Source organism: Clarias gariepinus, chromosome 10 (genome assembly GCF_024256425.1).
Source record: "Clarias gariepinus isolate MV-2021 ecotype Netherlands chromosome 10, CGAR_prim_01v2, whole genome shotgun sequence".
Lineage (NCBI taxonomy): Eukaryota > Metazoa > Chordata > Actinopteri > Siluriformes > Clariidae > Clarias > Clarias gariepinus.
This window is the reverse complement of record NC_071109.1, coordinates 12701974-12723208: the sequence shown is the minus strand read 5'-3', so window position 1 is coordinate 12723208 and position 21235 is coordinate 12701974. Positions and strand designations below refer to the sequence as shown.

Sequence of the window (21235 nt, the reverse complement as noted above, 5' to 3'; positions counted from 1 at the left end):
GCTGTCCAAACCTACCTGTCCCTTTTTAAAATGTAATTGTCCCCTTTCATAAACCTTAAATAAACTGTGATTAACTACCCACTTTTTTGGAGGTAAATTTGACTTGCCACGCCCAGGCCTTATTAACAGATAAACAACCAAGGTATAACAACCTGTTTAATCAAGAAATCACTTAATTAGAACCTGTGTGACAAAGTAAAGCTTGCTAAAAGATCACACATCATGCAGTGGTTTAAAGAAACTCAAGAACAGATAAGGAACAAAGTAATTGACATACATGTATATCAGTCTGGAAAGAGTTACAAAGCCATTTCTAAGGCTTGGGGAGACCACAGTGAGAGCCACAATCCACAAATGAAGAAAACTTGGAACAGTGGTGAATCTTCCCAGTGATCATCCTTCCAAAATTACTTCAAGAGCACAATGATAACCCATCCAGGAAGTCATAAAATGACCCCCAGGCCTCACTTATCCTAAGTTAAGGTCAGTGTTCATGGTTCAACAATACGAAAGAAATTGGCCAAAAAGAACACAAAGGCTCACCTCACATTTTTTAAAGAACTTCTTGATTATCCCCAAGATATTTGAGCAAATATTCTGTTGGCTGATAAGACAAAAATTTTACTTTTTGGAGGGTATGCATTCTGTTACGTCTGGTGACTCAGTGATGTGAAAGACTCATTGTCAGTTTTCGGGAAACGCTTCATAGCTGTTGTTGCCACAAGTGGTGGTACAACTGGTTATTAGGTTTAGGGGAAATTACTGGTACAACTGGTTATTAGGTTTAGGGGCAATTACTGGTACAACTGGTTATTAGGTTTAGGGGCAATTACTTTTTCACATAGGACACTGCAGGTTTGGACTGCTTTTTTTCAAGCATAGTTAAAAACAAGCCAGAGATTTCTTTGCCAAAAAGCTCTGGTGTGTCAATTCAGGGAGTTCCAAAAAGTCTTAATCAAAGTGTATATATGATGGAAGATTCCTGCAGTGGCAGCAAATTGCTATGTATAGGTATGATGGTAGTAAATACCTAACAATAGTTATGAAATAAGTTTGTGTTTAGTAATTTGGATCTTATTCAAAAAAATTCTTAAAAACTGGTATAGTGGTATTTAGAGTGATTTTTTTCCCTCTTGAGTAACAGTACTATTGATTATTCCAATGTTTAAGAAGTCGGTGTTTCTCCAACCATTTGTGCAATATTAAAAAAAAATCTATTAGGCTTCTCACAAGGCACAGTCCACCATGGAGTTTTGTACTGTTCTGTACTTTTTGCCTAGGTCCCATGTTTATGGCTCTGCTCCTGATGTACTTACAATTTTACATTTATGGCATTTGGCAGATACCCTTATCCAGAGCAACTTACATTTTTTATCTATATATATCTGAGTATTTAGGGGTTAAGGTCCTTGTTCAGGGGCAAGGGTTCTGTATCCTCTGAAGCAATGCTGGCAGCATGCATGCATTTTTTTTTTAAGCCAGCTTCCGCATCTGACAGACAGTACGCGAACTCCTTTTAATCAACAATTGCGAGGGGTGTTCTGAGGCCTGTTCATGGTAAACCTCTGTATGATTCTGGCCACTGCAGTGAAACTCAGTTTCAGGGTGTTTCTGATCTTCTTATAGTGCACAAAGGTGTGTTGTAATAAACACTACATGCCCACGTGAAAGGACGCATTTCACACACACATACAAACACAAAATAAAAGATCCTTCACGCGCACACACATGGTCACAGTGTTATAGTAAACAGTACACACACGCACGGATGTTGACTATACGAGTGAGAGATGCGCACTGAGACAGAGCAGGAGAGATGATTACCCACAATTCCGCACCAAGCGCAATAGAAGAATCATTGGCTCAGTTGTGATCACGTGACATTCGTGTCTGCTGTCTGTCACTGCTGTTATCATCCAGTTTCCTCAAATGGTGGGGAATTAAAGGCACAGTTTTCTGAAGGAAGTCGTTTGGGATACCTCGTTCTGAGAACCTCCTGAATCCGTACTTCAACATTCACCAGTGTGCAAGGCTTTGTCTTGTACACCTCCTCCTTTGCATAGCCCCATAGTTTAAAAAAATGGAATTGGGCACAAAGCATTAGCATTGCACTGTCCAAATTTTTTTGGCGAGTTAAGTTTAAACTAATAAAAATTTGTTAGTTAACTAGCATGCTACTGCTGTCCTCTAATTATTCATGTGCAAGTTACAAATCCACAGAGATCACAGTTGGCTACTTAGTTAAGATGAAAAGCTGCTTTACGAGGTACATATATACAGTATATATGTAGTTTCAGGTTTCTGACAGTAGAGGGTAGTGCAGGTTATTCCACCATCCAAATCTGCAATGCTGTAGTACCATGCTACAGATGTGGTGGGGTTCCCATTAAACAGTAGATGGGGTTACACTCTGACTTTATGCTACTCTGACAGCTAAGGACAAGTGTACATAAGGTAAGGCACCTGTATACAAATACAAAATATATATTACATACTACAGGTTTTAGTACTGAAGTACACTGGGGTTCTGTAACATGTGTATACACCTTCATAATATGCTATTTATTGTGGAAGAAAGATTTATATGCAATCTGCACAAGTTTCTATGATTAAGTAAAGATTAAAAAAGTTTGTATAAAATTTTTTAAAGGTAAATGATAAGGACTTTAATATATCCTGAGTCCAGTGCCAGCCCTGGTTCTGCTGGTACCTGAAAAAAATATATGCTACATAAAGGGGAAAAAGCGGTAGGTCATTGCTGAAACTTGCTTCCTTAATTGATTTGGATTTTAATGTAAAATATATGTTCATACAATATTATGAGTTTTTATTCTTATTTCTCTTATTATTATTATTATTATTATTATTATTATTATTGTTGTTGTTGTTGTTGTTGTTGCTGTTGTTTCTTTTACTTTTACACACACTTATCTCTGCCATTGGTTTTACCTTTCTTTGTGATCTGAGCTTGTGCTGTGCTTCTCTTTGAGTCTCTTAAAGGGTTGGATAGGAACATTGCTTCTTTACCCCATTGTTGATTATGTTTCATGTAGCATAGCGATACTGGTCTCATTTAAATGTTTAGTAAAATTCCTTATTCAGTTTTATCCTAGACTTTAACTCATAAAGTCTCTACTGTAAGTGACATCTAATGAAGATCCTGGTGCAGTCACGTGACATTCTATGGATTTGTGTGGATAGCATATGTGATAGAACCAATTTTTTTTAATGCTTAAAATGATATATTATATTTCATATTTAATCTGTTCCTGACTACTGATGACTGATTTTTTTCTTTAAAAAATGATAAATTAAGTTATCACTGTGACATATGTCACATGAGACTTTTAACACTACAATTGACAGGAAAAATTCAATGTGATGTTTTCAAAAGATACTAGATGTCATCTATTTGGCCTGTGTTATATCCCCATAATTTCGCCCAAAGAAAAAATTAGCCAGGGCTTTTATGGTTTAAATGACTGATAATCAACTATTTCTATTTGTACTGGAGTGGTCACTGAATTTATATTAAACAGATATGTAATTCTGGTCACTGAAGATTACATGCAGTAATTGCTCTTTCTCCTTAATGAGCTATGGTGAGTCTGCTTTTTTTTTCGTTCAGTTTGTCAGGAATGCACATTCCATGGATATTTCTGATAATTATCTTTGTTCCACATATTCTGTTAAAACATCATATTTAATATTTTAATAAAAAGCATGTTATAAAACCACTGAAACATTATGTATATTCCATGTTTTATTTAGTTGCCATAATGTCCCCAAATTGACTTCTTTAGCAATGTCTTTATTGTTCAGTCTCAATTTTAAAGTAATGACCACAACATTAAAGTAACACCCATTTTTTAAATTTATTTTAAAGGCCAAAAAACTAAATTGTACGGCTGGTACTGGGCTGTTGCTGATGTTGAGCTTAAGCTAGAATGGGCAGGCATAGGCGCATAGGGTATCACCTTAAAGAAGTCCTTTTATTAAACAACATAAATATAAAACATAAACAAAGAACTCTTGAACGATACACAGGCAATACAAGACGAGACAAACCAGAGACGAGACTGGGGGCAAGTGAGTAGAATACATTTTCATTTGCTTGTTTGTTTTGTGACATACATTTTGAAGACACTTGTGCTGTATGCATTTTTTTTTTGCTATTTTCCAAATATACACTTTTTGCTCTCCTTGATATTCGAGATGGAATATAATTTAATTATTATATTGTATAGTGAAGGTACTGTATATATATATATATATATATATATATATATATATATATATATATATATAATGAATTGAATAATTTAATTAACTTCATAAAGAAACTGTAAGCCACAACAACATACACAGATGCAAGTACAATATATACTGTACTTGATGACATAAAGTGTATTCCAAATGTATGCACAAAGAAATTTATTTGATGCACTGTTAGTAACATACAGGCTCTGTTTTTAGCCTTCTCAGATGACTTAAAATTTATTTCCTTATTATACATTTTGGAATTTTGACCCAAGTGAGTAGAAAAGGGAAGGTATAGCTTGGGGTAAAGTGATGAGCAATTTATTGTGTCCTTATTTCCTGAAGAGAAGGTCCATTGTTATTACCAGTCAAGAAACCTAAACTGCACGGCTGACCATTTGGTTATGAGTAATCAACTTGCTATGATAAAAAGTCTTTTAACTTTCATGGCACTACTTTAAAATTTTAGTCATAAGAAAACAGTTTATGACTCATGACTCAATTAGCAGGAAGATTAATTATTTTATCACATATGAAAAACTGAACTTAACAACTTAAATAGTGTGTAATATATTGAAGGAGAAATAGTAGTCTAATATTAGCTTATAATTCACCATGTTAAGTGAAATAAAAACCTAAAGTATTAATGTACATTAAATTACTAACTATATACTGTACAAAATAATTAAGCAATAAATTATTAACTATACATATTACACTAGTTTTAGATGAATGTATATATAGGAATTTGAATAGGAATTTGAACCCTTATACATATTGGAATTATAATGCAAGTAAAAATAAAAGTGAAGAATATATAAAAGTTATGGTAAAGTTATGAGAAAATAAATTAAATGTATTTTTATTTCCTTATAAGAGGGTCCATTGTAGTTTCATTGCATTCATGAAACCTCCTCCCCCAGCCTGCCACCTGGGAGTGAAAGATCAACTCTCAGTCTATGTTCAACAGGTCATTCAAGCTGACAAATTTAAATGACAAACAAGTTTATATATAAATGTGTATATGTTTATATATAAGTCTATATTTAGTTGTTACCCTTAGCATGACAATAACTTAAAAATTGCATTTGAAAAAAATATGGCCCCTGATTTCCCCACCAGGATTTAATTCAAGTCATCACATATAAAAAACCAATAACAATTTGTAACTTTATAAAAATCAATCGTTTAAATATTTGTTGAGAGAACTTGTACCTGAACTAATATAAACATCCTCATTTTGAAACATACAAAATAAAACATAAAAATTTAAAATATGCTTCTATCCAGCTAAAGCTATAAGAAGATGATTTTCAAGGAGCGCTCGGATAAGCAGCTTCTTCAGCGGCTTCTGATGAAGAAAGTTCCAATGGGGCTTATTGTTATTGTTCTTATGTTTTTAAATTATTGCAATTTTGTAACAAAAATATTTAAATATATAACTATTTAAATATATATATATATATAAATATATATATATATATATATATATATATATATATATATATATATATATATATATATATATATATTTTTTTTTTTTTTTTTTTTTTTTGACATATAGTGCAATTCTGGTTTCGACAATACTAATGGGATGTTCCAATATCAAAAAACATTAGAAAATAAATACATCATATCTTATACACCATATTTAAATCGAGTGCATCTGATGCTATTTATTTACCTTTTTGATTTTTAAAAAACAGTTTTATTCATTTCCAAACATTTCTGTTTTCCAGGAAGGACGCTTTTATTATGTTAAATACTGAAATCTATTGTTTAATCAAAATTAAAAGTCTATTAGAAAATAGTTTTTATAATATGTTTCACTGGATAGAATTCTGAGACTCTAATGATGTTATTGTGCTGTATTCATAAGTCAAATAGGCTGAGATTATTTATCAGTTCTGTGTTGTTGCTATAAAATCATATAAAACTATTTTTAAAAACAAAGGTATTTTTTTCTTGATTTGCAACCTTAAACGAGTTTTGTTTCATAAGAACAGCAACATTTGCCGTATGGAGGTCACAAGTAATTTAACACCCGTCTATAGTTTCAGGTTAACAAAACAGTCAACAGCCACATGGGATACTCTGAGAAACCGAAAAATTCCAGTTTACTGAATAGCCGAAACCTGAGTGAAATACTGTGATGTGCTTAAAATAAAATGTTAATAAATAAAAGAGAATTTTCTATTTTAAGTCTTGGACAACTGCAAAGTTTTGATGGTAGTAGCAGTTATAATTTTATTACAGTATCAAAAAATTATTTTTATCAGTGTAATTATTTCATATGAGGAACTTTTCTGTGTCAGTGACATTATCCCACACGTGATGGCATCACGGAACATCGACTTCTTACAACCCACAGGTTATTTAATAATTTATTTATTGTGCATAAATGCATTCATGGTTCACTGTGAAACCTGAACAGGGCCTTCTGTGTAAAGTACCTCAGAACAGGAAATGCCCTTAAAAAAAAATTTAACCAATAACTCCACCTTAAACGTAATTTGTGAAAATGTTTCATGTATGACATACATGTTCTTATTCAAAATACTATGGTGTCTCAATTCAGGGTTTTCCTGTTTTTTTTTTTTTTCAGGTTTTACTCACAGGGTATATAAGAGGGAGCATTCTTAGAACTGCCAGCAAGGTTTAGCCTGACCAGGTAGGAAGAGTTTTGCTTTTGAATCTTATATAGATGGTGATGGTAGTACTGTAAATGTGTTATAATATTATTTCTGTATCTACAGTGTGTTTGTGGTCACTTTAGTTTTCTTTTTTTAGTCTTTCTTTTTGATGACCAAAATTAACTTTTGCTATAGAATAACTTTGTATTGAGATAGAGTTGTTTAGTGTTATGTAGCCTATTCATTCACTAGCATAATTTAGCTCTTATTAAAAACTGGTATAGTGGTATTTTGGGTATTTTTCTCATAAGTAACACAGTGCTATGGATTGTACTTGTATTTAAGGAGTCAGTGACTCTCCACCCATTTGTGCAATGTTACACTATTTTTCCCAATAGGCTGCTTCACAAACAGTGAAAAATAAATGTATCCAGTTTTTGGCTAGGTCAAAGGGTGTGTGCCAGGAAGGCGGGTTGGGGGTGGGTGGGATGTCAATGGGGGTACCAATGCAACAAACTGCCTTGGACACCAACAGTCCTAGGGCTGACCCTGCTCCTTATGCTGTCTCTCACTCTCTTAATCTCTCTCCAGAGACCTCTACTATCATAGCTGAGTCTTCAGACCCTTGACAAGCAGAAAGAAAGCAAGGCACTCATAAAGACACGTGTCAACCCCTGAACAACAAAAGAATTTATTCATTAGTCATGGGAATCAAGATAAAAGATGTTAAGTCTCTGTATGAGAAGCAAGGTTACGTAACCAACATTCCGATCCTCAGTCCCAAGGAGCTGCAGCAGGCGAAAGATGCCTTTGCCGAGCTGGAAGAAAAGTTTGGTGAGTCCATTATTGTATTTTGTATTAGATGATTATTAATGATAATTCTAATATAGGTTTTTTTTCTTTTCATTTTTTAAACAAATTATTTGTGCTGTTGTCTGCCTGAACTAACAGTACTAGTTAAATATTGAAACTAGGCCATGAATATAAATAAAAACTAAATTGTGGATATATTAATTTTCATTTAGTAAACTTTTCCTCAAATTCTAATGAGACCATTGGGTCGGCACATATTGTTTGCACTTTTACAATACAATAGCAACATTTTTAATTTTTCACCAAAATACATGGTCAAACTATCCTTTCAGGTGTGAATTACACTGCCTACAGCCTACACAATGCACATATGAAGTACAACTGGGTAATGGCATTAACCAAACACCCCAGAGTTCTTGAGGTGATCACTACAGTGCTGGGTCCTGATGTTCTCCTATTGGACTCACGCTTTATCTGCAAATACCCTGTGTCAAAACAAAGCAAAACTCAAGAAAGCACTGGAATGATTCCACATAACCAAGAGAATGATCACGAAAGTAAGCCCAGTCTTCCATATGTGGCCTGGCACCAGGATATGAAGTAGGTGATTTCAATGTAAAATTAAATGCTGTAAAAATAAATAAATAAATGATAGCCTTATTTATGTATGCATCTTATTTACCTGGTCATAGGTACTGGGGACTTGATGGCGGGCCAGTTGTCTCGGTCTGGCTTGCTTTGGATGACTCTCAGGAAGAAAACGGTGCCCTGCAGGTCATTCCAGGTAAATCAGTTCTCCCAAGACATAATATACATCTTCGTCCCTTTTAACAATCTTACACATTGCAACAACCATGTACTCTAACTAAGTCAATGCCGTACTTTCAATTATCTCTAGTTACCTTCTGTATGTCCTAAAAAGAAACGCTATTTAAAAAAAAAAATTATATATATATATATATATATATTTATTTTCCATTTTATAACAGGAAGCCACTGCTCTGGCTGTTTGCCCCATCGCCAAGCAAATCGTTTAGGCAACATGCTGACTGTTAACCAAGAAATCCCAGAGGAGCTGGTTGAAAAAGAAAAAGCCTTGCTTTGTCCCCTACTTGCAGGGGAAATGTCTGTAAGTGCATGTCCTGCTATGTTTCTTTCAGATTCTGACTGAGATAATAGCCATATGACATATGTAATTTTACCAATAGGCACAGTGTAAATATGTTGAAGCTGTATAATTTCTTAACATTATTAGATTTAGTGTGTAAATTGAAGTTGAACTTCAAAATATAAACATGTTTCTCAAATACTGTCAATTGTAGATTCATGATGGACTCCTGGTTCATGCTAGTGATCCCAACACATCAGTAAAGAGGCGTTGTGGCTTTGTGATCCGCTATGTTCCTACTGCAGCTTATCCGGTTCAGGTAAGAATTCCAGCAAACTTAAGTTCAGTAAAAATTTGTATGACATTCTTTTATCAAACTAATTATTGCTGTATGCTAACATACTGTTTGCATTTTTGACAGGATCCTGAACGGCCACGGCAATTCCTTGCTACAGTAGTGGTTAGTGGACAGGACAAGTACAACCACTTCTCAAGCCCAAAACCTGAGAAGTAACTGTAATGCAAATAAATAAACCCTACTTAGATTAAGGCCAGAATTTCCACTTAGGGAAATACATAATATGTAATATGCGATTGACATGTTAAACTCATTAAATAAAATAAAGTTTATTTCTAAAGTATATTTAAGTAAAAATTATATAATATCAATATGTAAAGGTACTTGAAGGCAGAAATTAATATGTGTGGTAATACTTTAATCAAGTGTAGCATGCAACAGTCTGTACTGTAATGCTGATATATCTGAAAATACTTTTATTTTCAGATACTTTAATTTACATTTTTCTCATTCTTCTTATTTAACTAATCATATTGTTATTAATTGCAGAGAACATGGTAATTAATGTACTGTTCAGTTTGTTATATCTATGAAAGTAGCCTGCTGCATTTTTTTTACTTGAAATTTACAATAAAATTAATTCTAAAAGAATTCACTGTTTTAAGATTTGTGTATCTTGTTTCTTGTTTTGATGTAATGAAAGTTGACAAATGGTGTACAATATGTTTTCATGGCAGTGCATATTTTAGTCATAAAATAACCCAGTTATACTATACCAATGTATTCATCATGTAATGTATGTAATTGCATATATTAATAATGCATTACATTTATTGTACTGTTAAATACTACTGTTAAATGAAGGATTTTATATGTAACACATTTATGCATTATGTGTATTAATTTATATGCAAAACAATTAATTTGGCTTTTAACCTTTAAACACAGTGCATATTAAATCAACTGCTGTGCTGTGCAGAATGTAGTCATAACCAATGCACCTCTTGATACTTTTATTCTTCCCTCAAAATGTACATGTCACTTGTGTGCATAATGTTGTATTGAGGGATTATGTATTGTATATTTATAGTAAACCTAAGGAGCCCAGTCCTGTTTCAGCATACGTATGAGCGTCCTAGGCCCACGTACAGTATGGGCTTGCAAAAGGGTGGAAAAACTTGAGTAGTCTAGATAGATCCCTGACCCCACCCTCACGGATGAACAGCAATGCATTCACAGCATTCACAGCAGACAGTCTTGCCCAAAATACATGATTATGTTAAATAATGGGCAAAAGACCCTCAACCCATGGCCACACTCCAAAATGTAAAGGCAAGTCTCACTACATATAAAACTTTATGATCAACAAACACATATGTGTTTAATAAAAAGGTATCCACAAACTAATCATATACCATACATACATTGAAAATATGCATATGTGTGTCTAGAAAATAGTGGTAATGTTTTTTTATTAAACGCCATGGTTCGCTGGAGTAGGAAGATTACTGGCAGTTTTTTAGCCACATTTTAGCACAAACGTGAATAGAATAAGGCAGGAAATTACAATGCCTGACTATAGCATAAACAAACATTCAGTTGATGTGCATGAAATAAGCACATAACAAGCAGCAAACAGTATGATGTTTTAATACAAATCATGATTCATGATTTGAATTGTGTAGTAAATTAGTGTTTACAGGTATAGAAAGATATTGATTAGTGGCCTTTCTCTGAACATCGTACTAGTACTAATGCATCAAGCTTGCAACTTAAAAAAAAGCAAACCCAAACTTTTTTAGAATAATGTTAGATCATTAATTAAACTTTTTGAAAGAGCAATACCCTGCGATTGATTGGCACCCTAGTGTACTCCACCTCGTGCCCCAAGTCCCCTTGGATAGGCTCCATTATATACTGTCATTTCCAAAGCACAACTATTTAAACTTTTTCAACTTATTTTTGCTATATTGTTAAAATATATATATATATGCTTAATATTTATTTTTAGTAAAATTCTATTATACTTATTCATTCTTATATTTAGTGGACTACTCTCTCTGATGTGAATGTGTTTCGCGCTCACACTCTCAAACTCTTTTTTTTGCGTGCTGAAGCTGACTTATGCGCGTTTAAGCTCATTTATGTGCGTGTGGCCATCTCTCTTCCATGCGCTCAATATCAACACTGCAGCAGTGTTTAGAACTCTTCCACTATTCCAGCCAACCAGAGACTAGAGAAGGGCAATACCAGGCAATCAGAAACTGGAGGAGGCCACATTCACTGTTTTCGGATTGGCTCTGCTATTCTCTGCTTCTAGTTTGGATTCACGGCTGGAATCTGTATAAATGCGCATGTTAGTTGTTCTTGTTCTTATTTTATTTTAACTTGCACACAGTACATTTCATGTTTTTTGTTACGTATTTTAAAATTAAGCACATAGTTTAAACTATAGAATGTATTTTCTAATTTGTTATTGCTAAATCTTATGTACTAGTATAATGCTCCGTAGCTTTCGGACTGTTGAGTCTCTGCGTAACAGCTAGAATCAACACAAAAGGTTTAAATTAATACAGTATATTCAAATACGAATGCCTGTCTTTGTTCAGACAACCGTATATATTTTTGTGTTTGAGACATCCTGAATATTTGTTAAAGACTATAGTACTGTTTATTTTGTAACCATGTGCAAATTAAATCTGTTGAACTCATGGATACAATCTACTTTGTCGTTACTGATGTAATGTGTTGAAAAACGTTGTCTAAGGTGCCAAGTCGTTGATTTGGTTGATCCGAGTTTGAATCCTGCTGTCGGTGGTTGCCTGTCTCAAGTCAGGGTAAAAAAAAAAAAAAAAAAGAGTTGTGTCAGGAAGGGCATCGGGTATAAAAGTTGTGTGGATTTGATAGTTGTGGTGATGCCTTGACAAAGTTTACTTTTTTGGGGATTTGGCCAAAAGCATGCTACTGCTGCATTAGGAATATATTCATGGTATATTATTCATGTATTTGCAACACATCATACCCATGTAAAAATTGTTCTAATGTACCTAATACATTAAATGTATACTTTAATTACTGTTCCTGGTATGTATACATTAGTCCATAAAAAGCTATATACTTTAAGTGTACTAAGTATACCTAAAATTGCTCCACTTTAGCACACAACAGCAAGTGTGCTGTTGTATAATTTAATTACAACTTAAATGCCCTTAGCACAAAATTAGTTGTTCCAAAATAGCTTAAAGTACTATAGTCATTTGGAGCAAGTACATACAAGTTGTATGTTAGGATTTAACCTACTACAGTATATTAGTGAATACACCAATACTAGTATTCTGCAATTAAGAGAGACATTTAATATCACATAAATAGGCTTTATTTTGATATTTTAGTACAAGACTTTTTGCATGCAGATATTTAAAATGAAATCACATTCAGCAATGATTGGTATTAACTGGAACATGATTTGTAAGCAATCACAGCAAATTAATACTATTTTCACCATAAGAGAAGTAGGTCCAGAAATATGAAAAGAGATGTTTAAATAGCCAAATCAGGCAAGTTTAAGAACCTCTGTTACCATGACCCCCAGTCCATCATAAACCTCATGTAATGGGGCATTGCACATGAATGCACAAGAAGTTACTAGTTTATTCTTTTTATCCACATGCACTTCTCCCACATTCTTATTAACATGCTTAGAGCCCATCTCCACCATTGTCTTGGCTGTGTCAGCATATGGCCATCTGCAAAGGTAACGAAGATAAAATTCAATACTGTAGATACATACTGTATGTCTAATTGCCAATTTAGAAAATTCAAATTGTGCTTACTTCTCACACTTTGTGTCATGGCCCACAGTAAGTTCACAACCTGCAAGAGTCTTTGCGGCAAGTACTGGAGAAATACAGCACATGCCCAGCGGCTTTCCTGCCTGGTGGAAGCTCTCGATGACCTTCTCGACCAGCGGCTTCACTGAGAAATCTTTGCCCTTGATGGCCCAGTCACTGAGATTCTTAGCTGCTCCAAAGCCTCCTAAACAAAACAGTTAAAGGCAACCATGAATACATTTTTACTTAATGACTTAATAAAATGGGTTCAACGGGCGCACACACATAAAACTTTTGGTCTACTTCATTTTGTCAGGCAGGTTTTAAGTGATTTCTTGATTGCAAACAGGTGTGGCAGTATCAGGCCTGGGTGTGTCAAGAAGAATTGAACACAGGTGTGATGAAACCATCAGCTATGTGATAAAGCTAAACAGGGGAGAGGCAAACACTAACACAGGGGGGTATGTAGTTTTGGATTTAGTTTTTCCTTAATGAAAAGCTTAATTTAAAAACTGCACAAATATTTAAATTAGTTTGATGATCTGAAATATTAAAGTGTGACAAACATGCACTGACCTGGAAATATGACTGCATCATGATTAGCTACATCTAGCTCGGCCAGGTCAGTGATATCTCCACGAGCAATTCGAGCACTTTCCTGCATCACATTGCGCTTGTCTGCCACAGGTTTTCCTTCACAGTGGTTTACAACATGCATCATCTCAGCATTAGGGGCAAACATCTGGACCTAGAAAGAAAATTTCAAAAGGTTTTGGTGTATAAATTATGAATTATACATTACATATTTTATACAGTGCCTGGTCAAGTAACTGGCCAGAAACTTGAATTCATTGTCTATTTGGTAATCTACTGTCAGGTACAAACAATAATTTACCTTGGCACCAGCCCGACTAAGGTGAACCAGTATGGCAGAAGCCTCGTGGATCTCAGTTCCATCATAAACTCCACAGCCAGCAAGGATCACTGCTACACGCTTTGCCATTGCACCTAAGAAACACACAGAAATAGAAAATTTAGGGTCATCTGTTGTAAGCACTAGCCAATCATAATGAACTAAGGTAGTTTACATAAAATTGTTCAAGTGTGCTGCTTGTCGCCTATAAAAACTATTTGCATAAAGCACAGAATAAAGGATACAAATAACCAACAGGTGTCTATGACACAGCACTTTTAAATCTTTAGATAGACTTGGACACTTTCGGTGCCACTTTACCCTGATAAACTATAATCAACTTGGTGTCCAAGAAGGTAATGCACATGAGAAGAGGCAGGATTAAAGGTAACGGTTATCATCGATTTACCCGTAAAATTCAGGGTTCTCTCTGACACATTGAACTCTTCTTGCGACTTGCGGTAGCCATTAAACTACATTAAGCCAGTCATTAAACCAAAGACTTAATAGTTCGTTTTTATAAAAAGTCCGTATATTGTTACATTGCTATATTTATTTGAAACGTGACTCACCTACTGAAAGGAGATTTTAAAACCAGCAATCGCACTTCAGCTGTCTCAGTTACCACGCTCAAGCTTAGGCGAGCGCGACTGTTTTATATAGGCTCATGTTTTGCCCCGCCCCCGTTCTATTTGGACAGGTGATGCAACGTTTCAGTGAGCTAAGCTGAGTCACTATCATTGTTGATCGCATAGAAGCGTAAAGTAAACTAAAACCCATTCTATTTATTTTCCATGCCTTTTTGTTGGTTAAAAGTAGTTTCTAACGATTTGTCTAATCCTATCGCTGTTTTAATAATATAATAAGTAAAACAGTAATAGGACGCGAAATGACACCGAATCCAACTTTACAGTATACAATTAACTTTAACTGCAGACAAAGTAGAAAAGTTTATTCAGATGAATATGTATGGACTTTTTTTATTTTCTTTTGTTTTCTTTAAATAAACTATTAAATCCTATGGGGAATTAATTCTTTTTTTCAAATGAAAACGCAGGAGTTTCGGTCTGTCTAGTCTTTGAATAAACCTTTAAACCCTGTGAGGGATTTATTCACTTTTCTACGTGAAAATGCAGGAGTTTCTGTCTAACTAAGAAAGCGCAGTTCGGGTTTCGGGAAACCAACCCAGTCAAAAAGGGCAGTGAACATCGATGACGTCACTTACGAGACCGTTCATAAGGTGCAGCACGCGTGGCAATGAGCAGCTCCTGTAACGATGGCAGCATCTTCATCCGACTCCGAATCACTGCATTACTCCATTGGTATTTTGGGTATATCTGGTGGTATGTTGCACATTTATTTACCTCAGTAGCTAAATTCAGAAGCAAAGATAGGTATGAAAATAATTCTTACATTTTAAGTGCCTAAAAAGTTTTCGTTTATGCATTTGGTTTTCCAAATGAGATATAATACAAATATCATCATTTATCAAAGATATACTTTAAAGAAAACTTTCTGCCGTTATATTAGTTTAGGACCGAGAAAAAAAACGATTTTGTGATGGAAATATGTTTCATTTATTATTAAAAATCTGAATTTCCTGGTAATAATACAAACGTCTGCTGTTATTTTCAGTTAACAATAATGATGTCTCGTTTCCCTCCAGTAGAGGGCACGATTACGAAAAAAAATTAACCATTACTTCGGGTTTTTTAAATAGAAGTTAGGTTCTCTCTCTCTCTCTCTCTCTCTCTCTCTCTCTCTCTCTTAAAAACGTTCACCGATTGCTGATTTCTACAAATAGTCTCAATCAAATTTCCAATTTTTGTTTAGTAATTCTTCAATGTATAATGTTCAAAATGATAAATCTGATTGATGACCCAGTATTTTATTTTTTTGTTTGTTATCAAGCCTCCTTGCTGCTTCTGATTAACTACTATGCCAGCTCTCCTGATAAGGCCTTGATACCTCCTACAGCATTGGGGATTGAGCTGATCATTATCTCTGCCCTGGTGGCCTATGCAGGTGGGTGTATGAGATTGTAAAGGTGTATGTGTATACAATTTATTATAACTATTTTTTTTTTATTAATCTATAATACGGTAAGTAAAATATAAAACTTCAGATTCTTGTCCAGTCACCAATGCAATGTCTATTTTTAAGATGCATTAATTAAATTCATGTTTTCATTTTTAAATAATTTCAAAGCAGTGAACTGCAGGAGTTTAGGGTTTGATGAGAAAACCCTGATGTGAGAAATGATATTAATAAATTATTGTTGTTGCTTTTGTGTTGGAAAATGCAAATGAGGATTAGTCTCACTGTTGTTCTTTTGGCTGCTCATGTTAAGAGACTGCCACAACATACCATAGCCTATGTTTTGTCGCATTAAATATGCAAATAAAAAATTGCATACTTAATAAAACAAAAAATCTAGTAATTTGATAGTCATTTTATTATTTTTATTTTACTAAAAAAACTTTCTTTATTGTTTACTGAAGATAATGCCATGCATTCTAAAAACAGTAATGCAATTTTATTGTTTTTTTGTTTTTTTTAGTATAATAGTTTCATACATCCAACAATAATAAAGTTTTGTGGAATTTCCCATGTAATATCCGTTTAATTAGAGATATGAATTATCGCAGATTATCTTAAAATAGAGTCTTGCTTGTGAAAATGAAAAAAAGAAAAAACTACTTTTAAAATAGGCTACATAGAAACTTTATGTGTTTGTCCTGACTGAGTTATATAAAGGAATTAGAAATGTATGTCACAAAGACATTAGGAACATTAGGAAACAAGTTCAAGATTAAGCACATGTGAGCAGCAGAGCTTAAAGTTGCTAAATTTCAGATAATGTCATTGTGGGGATTTAACAAAAACTGTGAAATACATATTTTTGTGTTGAGTTTGTGATATTTTTATTCTTACATCTTTAGCATATCTGTAGTTTATCCCATAATAAATAAATAAATGATTAAAATAATTAAATTGCTTTTTACAACAGTCATGTCTAGTCATAATAAACATAAGCAATATTTAAATAATCTTTTATCCGCCTTTCTCAGATCTAAATAGCACTTCTTTTGTCTTGTGTTTTAGGTCTGTGCCGGAGTTTGTCTCACAACATTCTTTATACCACACTGTGTCTGACTGTGTCAGCTCTGTGGTGTAGCTCAGGGCTTGTTTATATTTTAGTAGGGGAAGGTATAATCACTGAAGGAACAGGTTTAAGAAATGCAATGGTACCAGGGCTTGCTGCGTTTACTTTGGCATTGCTTTTCATTAGTTTAGTGGGTGTTCTGCATAAAAAGGTTTTACTCAGCTTTATTTCCCTTACCATATGTTTAGCGTGTGCACATGAAATCGCTGGTATAGTTAAGGTAAACTTTGGCCAGTCAGCCACTGCTGCCTGTTACCTTTTGGTTTGTTTTGTCTCTGCCTACTTTGGCATCATTCGTCTGTTTTTCTACATCTCACATGGTAAGATTAATCTACCAGGAACTGGGCTGCTGAATAAAAACAGTCAACACTCAGCACAGGGTCAAGAACATAACAACATAATTGCTGTTGGTTTAGTAATGAACTTGGTGTCAGCTAGTGTGCTAGCTTGTCCATTGCTTGGTGTGGTCCCTACACTTTTTTCTGGCCATGTCCCATGGCTTTGGACAGCTGGCATCTTCCAGCTAGGTGTGTCTATTCTCTCCTACAGAGCCATAGACACCATGGCAGCAACGTTTTATGGCTTTACAGCTATACTAAAGTTTTCGGAAGGATATAGCGTGCTAGTGAGGGACTTAACAAACCAAGTACCCTATTCCCCAGTACCTTTCCCCACTGTTTTTGCAGTGCTTTTTTTTGTCCTGGCTTTGTTTAGTTGCACTAGAAGTTTAGTTGATGGTCTGTACGTGCTCTTCTTTGTTGCTTACTCTATAGCCATCGCTGCACAACCCAGAGGCTTTTTCCAGGAGGGAACACAAGGTGTGCAAGCAGCTATATTTGTGGCATCTGCCATAATGCTTCTAGTAATTCTCTATAACCATGTTTCTGAAAAGAAGATACCCACAGGTGAAAGTATCCTCAAGAACCTTCTGGCTCGCAGCAATAAATTTACACTACGGACACAGGACAAAGATCTGCATGCTCCTTATTTAGGTTACTCTAAATATGCAGATGCTGAGGTTTTGGGCCATGGTTGTAGCGTTCTGGCAGCTTTTGCCATAACTGCTAGTAATGCTAATCAGGACCCCTTATCAATTCTGATTTTGCCATGGGCTGTGGTTTCAGGTGTCCTACAGTTGCTTTGTGGTTCAGTAGCCTTTGCTCGAGGTAAGACCCTAGAAAGCACTGCGTTTATATTCTATGGAATTATGTGGATAGTGTGGGGCCTGACACGTTTTGGTGGTCTCTATGGTGATGTCCGTGGGTTCAACTTATCAGTAGGAATCATCAGCTTTATGGTCTTTAATATGCTTGTGGTTATCGGAACCCTGTTCCTGAATATAGCATGGTTTCTCTATGCAGTTACCTTTGAGCTCATTCTAATTAGTTTCCTGTTGGATGCATTAGGAACGCTGCCCTATGGCTATGACATTGGTGTGACCATCATTTTTGGTCTGGTTAGTTTCTACTTTTTTCTGGCCAATATACTAAACTGCACTTTTGAAAGTCTGCAACTTCCCTTCGGTTATCCTCTGATCAAGTTGAAAGGATTTGGTGGAGGCAGAGACAGCTGTCCACACCTTCCTGCTAGAAAGGTCTCATCAGTGAAGCAGATTGCAGGTAAGACGCTCATATTTGAATTAGCAGTTCAAATTAAATCAGGGTACATGGTTTACTATAAAATATTTTATATATATTTATAGACATCATGAAGAATGGAGGTATATGTGGGATGCCCACCGACACTGTCTATGTGCTTGTGGCAGCTTGTAATCGACCAGAGGCCGTTGAACGGGCGTATAAGTAAGGTCCTAATTTATTACTGTAGTAGTTATACCAGGTCATTATTGAATTATTTTATCTAATTTGTTAGAGCATATTGTATCATATTCTACAATATAATGGCTCAAATATAGTTTAGTCATCCCATCTATAATTCAGATAACTGGTTTATATTACTTTTACTTTTTACTTGAGTTTGTTTAAACATGATTTAGCAGATGGATTTGTTTGGGGGTTGATAATTGAACAGTTTTTCAAAAACACTGTCTAGTTTTCTGCTAAGGGACTGTATTTAAAAACAGATAAATATATGCTTTTTGATTTCTTTGAAATTGTCAGGCTACATCATGCCACACAAAGAAACAAAACACTCATAGGAACACCTATTGTTCCTTCTTTACATTACATAAAACATTTTAACACGCTGACAATGATTTATTAAGTAACAAAATGGATACATTTATATAATTCATATTTTTCCTAACTTTTAATATTGTATATTTAGGGTGAAGAAACAGGCGCAAGAGCGCCCAATGTCATTATGGATCTCTTCCATTAAACAGTTGGAACCAGTCAAACAACAGATCAATCCACTTCTCTGGGACTTGATGGAGGTGGCTTGGCCATCATCAATCAGTCTGGTCATACCTAGAGGTTGGTACCTTAACATTCGTCCTTACCTTACAGATTTGAGCACATTCTAACACCAATTAAGATTAAGATCTTTTGTACACAAGCACTGATTGGCTAACATGCAATGTTTCCCTGTTCTTTAGCCCCATGGATGGAGTTCTTTGGTTTCCGTGATTCATCAAAATATATTGGCACACCGCAAAGCATAGCTATCAGAAACCCAGACTGTACTGTTGCAAACCACCTAATTAGCTTGGTAGGTCATTTTTTTGTTTGTTTATATTTATGTTCTTAGCTATTGTGATGTAACTAATTATATGTGAGCGACACAGTGGTGTAGTGATTCCAGGCTCAACTCCCATCTCTGTGTGCATGGAGTTTGCATGTTCTCCCTGTGCTTGGTGGGTTTCCTCCGGGTACTCCGTTTCCCTCCCACAGTCCAAAGATATGCAGGTTAGGCTAAATGGCTAATAGTTCCCAAATTACCCATACTGTGTGTATGTGCGTGTGCCCTGAAATGGATTGGCACCGTGTCCAGGGTGTACCCTGCCTCGTGCCTTTAGCCTCCTGGGATAGGCTCCAGGTCCCTTTGACCCTGAATACAGGATAAAGCGGTATAGAAGTTGAGTGAGTGAGTAATTTATAAAAACATATGTGGTTCTGGACTGTACATAATTATCTCAATAACGAGATATGTTAAATGTCAGACTATTATACTTGGTGTTTTAATTTAATTTAAATGTAGTAATCATTTTACATTTATCCTGTAGGTGGGTCCTATTGCTGTTACATCAGCAAATCCAACAGGAGAAGCAGACACCACCCATCATAACCAGGTGTACGCAAAGTTGGGTGACAAGGTACATCCTTGGAGATAAAGGAGTCTTTGTGAATTTACTTACTTTAAATCTTATACATACAGTATACAAATCACAATTCTATTTCTTTGCATAGGTTGATGGTGTGTTATGTGATGGACCTTCACCAGAAAATATTGCCTCCACTGTTGTTGACTGCACCAAGATTGAGAGTGGACAAATTGGCTTTTTCAGAGTCGGCCTTATTCCTAAGTCTAAGGTAAAATTTATTTATGCTGGCCAACTAATTTAACATATAGTACTTTTTGTTATAGGACAAATAACAATTTTGTCATGTTTTAAAGGTCCTGCAGCTATTCGAGGAAATTCAGAGGAGACATAAGCATGGCCATTTGAATGATGGCTTTGAGACAGACATCGCTGATCCTCAAAGAAACAGCCCAGTTACTTACACAGACTCTGAAACAGATTCAGGTCAATCTGACTCGTTGAGATCACTAGACCTCAGCCAAAACACCAACAGTGAGGATGAAGATGAATTATAGAGCTGACCTCTGTATCAAGAGCTTTAAGCATGTTAACAAATGCCTGTAAATATCTAATTCCATATAGTACACTTATAGAAACCACCCAAAACAATAAAGCCAAATTAAATGTAATATAGACTAAGTTAAACAGTTTAATTGTTAACAAAAATCATGTCATGGTACTGTACACAATGTCATTTTTGAGTATAGACATTGCACATGAGGACAATACATTAGTTAACAAACTCTTAAGCAAAACTACAACTCTGCATGATTTTCTAGTTTTATGCACAGCCTTAAATAATTTTATATGACAATGTGGCTACACTGATAAAAATATCCAGCCTGATCTACTTAAAAAAATTAAGGCAACTTTTTGCATCAGATTATTATGTAGTGCAAACAAGCCTATTTCTTTCTGTAAAAAATATATTTTGCTAGTAGTGTCTCCTTAA

At 34.9% G+C, this 21235-nt stretch overlaps 3 protein-coding genes across 3 annotated transcripts; 2 read left to right on the top strand and 1 right to left on the bottom strand.

Moving 5' to 3' along the window:
* The first annotated feature begins 7486 nt into the window (after positions 1 to 7486).
* Positions 7487 to 9731, top strand: zgc:174917 (uncharacterized protein LOC565650 homolog). Its single transcript, XM_053506415.1, has 6 exons — positions 7487 to 7727; positions 8039 to 8306; positions 8399 to 8490; positions 8696 to 8835; positions 9029 to 9133; positions 9236 to 9731. Exons 1-6 carry the CDS (start codon positions 7598 to 7600, stop codon positions 9326 to 9328), a joined length of 828 nt encoding a protein of 275 aa, XP_053362390.1. The 5' UTR covers positions 7487 to 7597; the 3' UTR covers positions 9329 to 9731.
* A 2921-nt stretch (positions 9732 to 12652) lies between these two features.
* si:ch211-153b23.5 (uncharacterized protein LOC321177 homolog) lies at positions 12653 to 14500 on the bottom strand. The gene is made up of 5 exons (XM_053506324.1): positions 14428 to 14500; positions 13838 to 13950; positions 13519 to 13690; positions 12946 to 13147; positions 12653 to 12858 (listed from the first exon to the last, which is right to left on the bottom strand). Exons 2-5 carry the CDS (start codon positions 13943 to 13945, stop codon positions 12666 to 12668), a joined length of 675 nt encoding a protein of 224 aa, XP_053362299.1. The 5' UTR covers positions 13946 to 13950; positions 14428 to 14500; the 3' UTR covers positions 12653 to 12665.
* A 631-nt stretch (positions 14501 to 15131) lies between these two features.
* On the top strand, positions 15132 to 20912 carry si:ch211-153b23.4 (uncharacterized protein LOC335392 homolog). The gene is made up of 9 exons (XM_053506012.1): positions 15132 to 15198; positions 15767 to 15880; positions 16961 to 18640; positions 18724 to 18823; positions 19308 to 19456; positions 19579 to 19691; positions 20206 to 20295; positions 20390 to 20512; positions 20598 to 20912. The coding sequence occupies exons 1-9, from the start codon at positions 15132 to 15134 to the stop codon at positions 20796 to 20798; spliced, it is 2637 nt and encodes an 878-aa protein (XP_053361987.1). The 3' UTR covers positions 20799 to 20912.
* Positions 20913 to 21235: the final 323 nt, after the last annotated feature.

What these genes read in the sequence shown, in the direction of transcription:
- zgc:174917 (XM_053506415.1), top strand. Translation starts at nt 7,598, where the DNA reads ATGGGAATCAAGATAAAAGATGTTAAGTCTCTGTATGAGAAGCAAGGT. An exon ending in TGCCCTGCAGGTCATTCCAG is followed by an intron (nt 8,491 to 8,695) that starts GTAAATCAGTTC and finishes ATTTTATAACAG; the next exon opens with GAAGCCACTGCTCTGGCTGT. An exon ending in CTGCAGCTTATCCGGTTCAG is followed by an intron (nt 9,134 to 9,235) that starts GTAAGAATTCCA and finishes CATTTTTGACAG; the next exon opens with GATCCTGAACGGCCACGGCA.
- si:ch211-153b23.5 (XM_053506324.1), bottom strand. Translation starts at nt 13,945, where the DNA reads ATGGCAAAGCGTGTAGCAGTGATCCTTGCTGGCTGTGGAGTTTATGAT. An exon ending in TTAGTCGGGCTGGTGCCAAG is followed by an intron (nt 13,691 to 13,837) that starts GTAAATTATTGT and finishes TTTTCTTTCTAG; the next exon opens with GTCCAGATGTTTGCCCCTAA. An exon ending in TGATGCAGTCATATTTCCAG is followed by an intron (nt 13,148 to 13,518) that starts GTCAGTGCATGT and finishes TGTTTTGTTTAG; the next exon opens with GAGGCTTTGGAGCAGCTAAG.
- si:ch211-153b23.4 (XM_053506012.1), top strand. Translation starts at nt 15,132, where the DNA reads ATGGCAGCATCTTCATCCGACTCCGAATCACTGCATTACTCCATTGGT. An exon ending in CAGTCTGGTCATACCTAGAG is followed by an intron (nt 19,457 to 19,578) that starts GTTGGTACCTTA and finishes CCTGTTCTTTAG; the next exon opens with CCCCATGGATGGAGTTCTTT. An exon ending in ACGCAAAGTTGGGTGACAAG is followed by an intron (nt 20,296 to 20,389) that starts GTACATCCTTGG and finishes TTCTTTGCATAG; the next exon opens with GTTGATGGTGTGTTATGTGA.